Genomic DNA, 8,364 nt, shown 5'->3' on the forward strand with positions numbered 1-8,364 from the left:
ATTTAAAGAAGCAAAGGCTTCTAATCACACAGTAACAATCCCCCTGCTCCTGCCCCACCAACTGCCAAAATCATCCAATGCAACTGGCACACAATATTTCTGCCACAATATATTGAGCAATGCTGCATTTTGAGTGAGTCACATGCAATAACAATGGTGATGCTGTCATAAATCACAAGGCCCAGGACATTCAAAGGTGCCGTGTGCCAATGGAGCACTTTCATAGCTCCAAGAATGTAAGCTCCTGGCCCTGCTGTTCACATTGACCTCCTTTCTACCATGCTGCCTCCCCTATGCTCAAGCATACAATCTAACAGACCCTGTCTGGAACCTTATTATCCTCTTGTTAACGTCCTTGAAAACAGAGTCAAGCAACTTGGAGCGAGCTCAAGTGTATTATGCCAGGTAAATCTATATGATTTGAGAGGTTTATGGTACATGGTCATGCACCTACAGTTTGCTATAGTTTAGGTTATTGGATGGAGCTTATGTTGAATGGGATTTCATAATAATGGGGAAAAACATTTATTTCTATGATGACATATCAAATATGCTTCATGAGTGACTGTGTTACATTAATTACTCTTGGACCAGATGCTTGCACTCAGTGCATTCCTGCCTGAACTTGCATTGACACCAGACTGAATGTTTTGCTTCACTGCTAAGTATAAATCCATGCTCGTCAGCCCATATGCAATATTTAGGGATCGAGAGAGAGAAAAGAGAGAGAGTAGATATGGGTGTATATAGGGAGCACTGGAGGCATAAAATGACTTGACTGATACACAGATCTGATTCATTTTGTCAGCTGAATCAACAGCAGTCTTATCGTTTATATCTGGTATTTGTATCAGAGATATCTTCATTCCTCCAATATAGTTACTGCCCATAGATACAAAAAGCTGTGACTCCAAAAGAACTTCAAAATAGTTGAGGTTATTTTGTTATTTTACAGGGGGATCTGGGTTCTTGTATGGAAAATTTGCTAATTAAGCTTTTTAGATTGACAATGGGCAAATTCTTGTGTGTGTGTGTGTGTGTGTGTGTGTGTGAGAGAGAGAGAGAGAGAGAGAGAGAGAGAAAGCATCCCATACACAATAAATGTTGCTGTATCTGATTTTAACACTCCTTCTACTTCCTGAGCGGTTGAACATTATTATTTTTGTATTATAACCAATGTACTTAAATAGTATATCTCCGAGATTATTCATTTTCTGTGTTATAGCAATACATAAACACAAAGGTACCATTGTTATTCCATTTTAAGGGAGAGGGTGCTTACGGTCAAGGGAAAAGGAAAGATTCAAGATGTAGATAGAGATTATAATTTTACTCTTTACATAATGCATTGACAATATTTGATATGGAAAATCATATTTGCCATAATCCACCACTGGACTGAAAAGAATGGGATTTAGCAGTATAGGGATTAAAAAAACACTGAAGTCACAGGAGTTAAGTTGCTCCTTGGGACATCTGTATTTCAATTGAAGAGATGGAATTAAAATCACATGCTTCTACTTTCAGCTTTCTGCTGACACTCATTCTGTGAAGCAGCAGATGGTAGATCCAGCAGGTGGATCCCTGCCAGAAACACAGGAGACGTCCTGGTTTCAACTTGGTCTAGTCTCAGCTAATGTAGGTATTTGAGAAGTGAATGAGTAAATGGAAGATATTCTTTCTGTGCCCAACCCTCTGTCTCATAAATTCCTCTATCTTTTAAATTAAAAATGAATATATAAATACATTTAAAATAATTCATGAGCTAAAGATGACTTTATTTTGGTGTAAAATTATTTTTGGTGCAAAATGTTAATGGAAATATTTTAAAAACTATGAAGTATTTGAAATACATCAAAACAAATTATCTTTGATCTCATTTCTTTATGAGCTTTTTGAAGTATCCTCAATAATTTGTTTATTGTTTTTGGAACTCAAGAAGCTTACAATTAATAAAATTTATCAATTCTATTCCTGTAATCCCATTATTAAAATATAGAATAGGAGACTCACAATATTTTATCTTTTGGGTTGAATAATTATGCAATAAACATGCAGAGTAGATACATTGACCAGTGAACTTTTTTCATTATCATAACATGCACTAAAGTGCTATCTAGTTTTATTACTTGATTATTCAACTTGCTTTCTTATTTTAAAAGACAGACACAATGTAGGTGTTTGGGACAACAAGAATAGCACAACATTGCTTCCAATAAAGACATGTTGTTGTGATATGGAAGCAATACTTCCAGGAACTAGTTGATCATGAACTATAAAAACAAGTGCTTAATCAGATCTGAGAATGAGAAAGCAACAAAAGCAAAGTTCCATGGAGAAGAGATGGGACACTGACATAATTAAAGCACATGGATATATTTTAACATTATTCTAAACTTGCTCGGTTTCTTATTTTCCCTCATGTTAAAGTTTTTTTTTTTTTTTTTAAATCAGGTTTACAAAAAGAAGAACAGACAGAGAGAAAGATCTTCTGACTGCTGGTTCACTCCCCCAGTGGCTGTAAAGGCCAGAGCTGAGCCTATCGGAAGCCGGGAACACGCAGCCTCCTCTGGGTCTGCCACAAGGACGCAGGGTCCCCAGGCTCAAGACTTTCTTTCACAGTTCTCCCAGGCCACAAGCAAGGAGCCAGAAGGCGGTAGGAGCAGCCAGAAACCAGCACCCACATGAGACCTCAGCACATGTAAAGAGAGGACCCCAGACAAAAGGCTCTCCTAAAAAAGACATGAACATGAACTTGTCACTTAGATGCTGTTCTAAATGCCAACTCTTGTACCCAGATATCTCTTCTTCTCTGATTATCTTCTTTTAGATAGGAGAGTGAATCTCTTACTACAATGAAGTCTTTTTCAGAAAAACCTGATTTGAATATATTCTTTGGATACATGTGTCCCAGTCTTATGACTTCATGAAGATTTTTATATTTATTAAGATTTACTTAAGTACTTAGTTATTTGTAACTACTACATTCGTTATACTGTACAATCCATTAAAATGGAAATTACTGAATTCATGATTTTTACAGAGCACATGTATACATACAAAATAACCAAGTGAAGATCTACAAATTCTTTAATATAATCGAAATGTGATGAAAGTTCAAAGGACAGCGTATTTTTTTCCATGGATAGGTGGTATTCCAAAAGTTCTGGAGTAATATAGTGGAGTTTAGAGACCTATATATTATGCATGGTGTTTTTAGTAAAGATCCTCATTGATTTAGAATTGTTTAGGAAATGTATTAGACATACAATGCACAAAACATTTTATGACAACAGAGCAAAATGCAAGAAGACAAATATTGTTTTAGATATATGTATTTAAAACCAATTTTGGGTTTTTATTCTTTCCAGGGCTTGTTTCACATCCTTGTTCCGAAGGCTGTAAATCAGAGGGTTCAGCATGGGGATCACTAGGGTATAAAACAGTGATGTCATCTTGTCTTGGTCTAGAGAGTAGGAAGAACTTGGTCTGAAGTACATGAAGAGCATAGTTCCCTGGAAAATGGCAACTGCAGTTAAGTGGGAGGTGCAGGTGGAGAAAGCTTTGAGCCTTCCCTCAGCAGAGGGCATCTTTAGGACTGATAAGATGATGTAACAGTAAGAGACAAGAACTCCTGAGACAGTACTCAGTTCAATGAATCCAAACACGGTAAATAATGTCAGCTCATTGAGTTGTATGTCAGAACAAGACAGAATGAACAGAGGGGGCAAGTCACAGAAGAAGTGATTAATCTCATTAGAGCCACAGAAACACAAGCGAAATGTCAATGTTGTGTGTATCAATGCGTCTGTCACTCCCACCAGGTAAACCCCAGCCATGAGCAGGGAACACACCTTGTTGGACATGTTGACTGTGTAGAGCAAGGGGTTGCTGATGGCCTGGTACCTATCAAAGGCCATCACCGCCAGCAGCAGACACTCTGAATCAACAAAGATACAGGAAATGAAGAACTGCAGAGCACAGCCGTAGAAGGGAATTGACTTGTCTGTAGCAAACATGTCCACGAGCATCTTGGGTCCAACAGCAGTGGAATAGCAGAGGTCACAGAATGAGAGGTGACTGAGGAAAAAGTACATTGGGGTGTGCAGCCGGGGATCCAGTCTGATTAAAGTGATCATTCCGAGATTTGCCAGAAGGCTAGTGAGATAAACAAGCACAAATGTGGTAAATAAAATCACTTTCATCTCCAGATTATTGCTAATTCCTAAGAAAATAAATTTAGACTGGGAGCAATTCTGATGCATTCTTCCTTCTTCTCATGTAAACCTGAGAGAAATTGCTGAAGACATGATTATGCATGGTTAGTCCTTCTCAGCATCTACAATATATCTGAACAGTCCAATTTATGTGTCTCCTTATTCTGATTTAATCCTAAAATTATCAATCTTATACTACAAAAGCCGCTTTAGTCTTTGTCTATGATTAAAAATAATTCTTAATTAAGAAATTTTATCTATTCTTGCATGTCATTCATGAGATACATAATATTTCAGTTATAGCTTACTCTAGGTAAAACAGACTATTTGAAATCTCATTTCATCTTCAAAATAATATACAATACATAGAGATGTTAGAAGATGAGGATATAGCTAATAGGGATAAACATCTTCGATGCTTTCCAAATATTATTAGAGATATTTTAGTGGCTATATTTACTGTTTGTAAAAGCATGATTAACTCATTTTTATTTTGTGCTAGTTTCAACATTAGAGTTTTACAAAAATTTAAAAAAAAAGAAGGCATGCAGAAATTAAGGGATGGATATAATTGGAGCTTATCTTCTTTGAAGTTTATGCATAAAATACAAAAATTCTGTCTTATTTGTACATTAAAAATTACAAAGAAATATATAACATATCACCAATTGTTAAAAAGCACTAATTACTGATCTTGGCCTATGTTTCCTCAGTAGTTAATGAGACATAAAGTATTTAATACGGACCCTGTCTATAAAAACATATTAATTTTGTTCCAATACTCAATACTAAATTGTAGCTGTGATTTGATGTTTGGGATAATTTTTTTAATTGTAGAGAGATGCTAATGAAAAGGATTTTAAAATGTGTACACTTATGGTTCACTGACTTTTAACAGAATTGAATTCTTTGCCTTGTGGTCTGTTCGTCTTCATTGGTGTATAATGTGTTTGTATACTTTTATGTCTTCTTGTTGGTGCATAGAATTGGGACATACAGGATGTTTTCTAATTTTAGTATGGTATGTGGCTCATCTGAAGCTGAATGTGTATCTACCAGTCTTTGTGATGTGATGAGTCAAGTATTTCTCTAAATGGATAAATCCCTTAAATTCATATATTATTCAAATTCTCCTAATTCTAAAGGAAATCTTTTTTATGCATTAGGTTGGAGGATTTGTTAAATAATTTCAACTAAATGATTCATATAGAAATGTCTTAACTTTTCTAAAAGCTAATCTTTCTGGTTTTATATATTTGAATCTGAAAATTGAGGAACCTACCTGGGTCAGGCAGTTCTTGTATCTGAACACCAGACGAACAGCATTTTATTTTCCAGGTCGCATGTGGGACTTCATTCTCTGCCTCCCTTAGGCTTTGGTGTGATTATTTATGCTTCTGGTTCTGCATTTTCCCTTGTGTATTTACTAACAACACTTGCAAAGTTTTGACTTTCAGTTGTTTACAGCTGACAAATTGATCCCTGGTTGGAGGAAAACTGGGAATTAGTTCACACTACTAACTGTACAATCCTGTCTGAATTCTCCTCCAATCAAAGTTTGAATCTAATGAAACAGCTCTGCCAGGATTTTCAACCTCTTTCATACTACTTCTTTTTTAAGTTTCTTCCTGTTTCAAAAATTTCTCCATCATCTTATGTTACTTACACACATTTATTTTCTTTTTGCTAAAAGATTTTTATATCACATGAGTCACATGTTAAGTGCAAATGCTTGAAGTTTTAGTATATTTATGAAATTGGACAACTGTCACCACTAATTCCCTAATGTTTGCCATCACTCCAACAAGAACACTCCCAGCCAGCAGTACTATCTGTGTCTGAGGATACAGGTTGACTGTTGAGAACAGCATATATAAAGGGATTCACTTTATATGTAATTCTTTTTCAGGTTTCTTTTATAAGATACAGTAATTTTTAAAGTGCATCTTTGTAACTGCATGTATCAGAATATCTTTTTATTATTGAACATTTAATTTTATGTATACAGTATATTATGATTTTCCCTTTATCAAAGTTGAGGTAGTTTAGTCTTTGCCCATATTTCACTGAATTAATGATTATATTGTTTCTCTACACTTTGTACACTCTTTAGCTTCCATCTGCTGACTAACATCTCAAATGCCCTTCTACAGCTGGAAATGGAGCAGCTGAAACTAGGAACCCAGAACTCGATGCGAGTCTTACACTTGGGTGAACAGGCTCCACGTTACTTGCACCATCACCTGTTGTCTCTCAGGATGTGCATCAATGGGCAGCTGAGTGGTTGCTGAGCAAGGCCTCAAAGGAGGACACTGTTAGGGAACCAAGTACCTCAAGGAGCATCTAAGCCTATGTTCACACATTGTGCACAAATGGCATCTTCTTACTCACTTCTTCCTTTCTTTTTCTTTTAGAAAAAAAATTATGTTACAGTTTCATAGGCTCAGGAGTCTTCCCACCCCCATCGCATCCTCCCCTCTCCCTTCACTGATTTCCACTGTATTATTACAGTATTACAGTCTTTGAAAAATAGTCACACTCTATCATTCTATTTAAGTGTATCCTGATTTTATAGGTATAGACAATGGCAGAAACTCCAACATTCTATTGTCAAGATGTATTTGACAGTTTTATTGGGAGTCCATCTTTTTATTTGAGAGTAATGATACGTAATGCAATGTATCTTCAGTTCTCAATATGCTAATGGTAGAAATGTCAAAACGGTGAGAGCCAAGGAGGTCCTTCAACTTGTTTCCCAAGGGCTCACACTTCATTCATGAGCATAGTCCTGGTGGTTTTAGTATGGCTAGGACTGTACCAGTCCAAAGCTAGAAGCCAGGACACAGCTAAGAGGGCTCCAAATATTTGAACCATTTCTGCTACTCTCTCAGGTATATTAATGGGGCTTGGAATTGGAGCAGCTGGGCCCTGAATGGGTGCCAGAATCAAAAGCTGATGTCACAAATGCTGTTTTAGCTATTATACCTCAACTCTGGTCCAGAATTTTCCTTAACTTTTGTTTTCCAAATATAACTAACAGTGCTTATTTTACTTACATAATAAGTAGGTAAATGAACTAATGTTTATTTATGGTCACCCCTCATTTTTTAATATCTAAAATTACCAGTAATTTCCTGTTTAATAATGACAACTATGTTTCGACACAGTGCAGGCATCTTTTAATAATTTTAAGGGCCCTGGGGTTTCTCTTATCCTCTCCTCAATTCTCCCTCCCCCACCTCACTGAGTTCCCCTATATTATTACTCAGGTTCTGGTAAGATCACCACAAACAACAACTTAGTTATATAGGACACCTGGCATCTCCCTAATCCTGGGACTTGCTCCAACTGGAGGTGGGAGAAAGGTTGTACAGACAATAGTGCAACCTCAGCATGTTATCACAGGAGGTGGAGAGTGGTGAGCCAGGAGCTGGGGCTACAGAGACCATGGTGGAAATCTAACGTAAGAACCCAGACCTGGAACTTGCTGGAGGGAGTGGCACAATTGGCTGCAAACAAAGAGCCATGTGCTAACTGAAATAAGAAAAATTGAACTGTAGAAATGTCGGTGACAGAGCTTAGAAACCTGCCCCAAGGAGAAGAATCTGCTAGCCAGAAGTACAATGAGCAAGTGCAAAGGAAGACAAAGGCACAATGGATATTACTGAAGACTTTCCTGCAAAGGAGCAAAACCCTATGCCAACCTCAGAGTTCATGAGGAAAACATGGAGAAAATGAGGGATATAGAATTCAAGACAGTTGTTATAAAATTTCTTATCTACAACAAGAAGCATGTAAAGCAGGCATCCAAGAAATTCAAGGAATTTGTCACACTGGAAATGAATCAAATGAAAGCTGATATATCAGAAATGAAGAATACAGAGGAGTAAATTAAAAGTACAGTGGAGAGTCTCCAAAATAGAATGAAGCAAGCAGAAGAAAAAATCTAAAAATTATAATATATTTCCTGTCATCAAGGGGGAAACAAACATAATGCTGGAAGGAGAACTGGATTAAGCTAAAATCAAAGTATTTAAGAATGGAAAGACATTATTAAAAGGCCAAATATACGAGTTATGGGAGTCACAGAAGGAACAGAAAGAGAATCTGGGATTACAGGTGTATTCAATGAAATATTAAGGGAAAT

At 36.6% G+C, this 8,364-nt stretch overlaps 1 protein-coding gene across 1 annotated transcript; it reads right to left on the reverse strand.

Annotated features, from left to right (window-relative positions):
- Window positions 1-3,338: 3,338 nt before the first annotated feature.
- Window positions 3,339-4,265, reverse strand: LOC121172330 (olfactory receptor 5W2-like). The gene has a single exon (XM_041004189.1). The coding sequence runs from the start codon at window positions 4,263-4,265 to the stop codon at window positions 3,339-3,341; it is 927 nt and encodes a 308-aa protein (XP_040860123.1).
- Window positions 4,266-8,364: the final 4,099 nt, after the last annotated feature.

Source organism: Ochotona curzoniae, unplaced genomic scaffold (genome assembly GCF_017591425.1).
Source record: "Ochotona curzoniae isolate NIBS_2020 unplaced genomic scaffold, NIBS_Ocur_1.0 scaffold_3171, whole genome shotgun sequence".
NCBI classification, from domain to species: Eukaryota; Metazoa; Chordata; class Mammalia; order Lagomorpha; family Ochotonidae; genus Ochotona; species Ochotona curzoniae.

Bases quoted from the DNA above. Each gene is read 5' to 3' on its own strand.
- LOC121172330 (XM_041004189.1), bottom strand. From the start codon at position 4,265: ATGCATCAGAATTGCTCCCAGTCTAAATTTATTTTCTTAGGAATTAGC.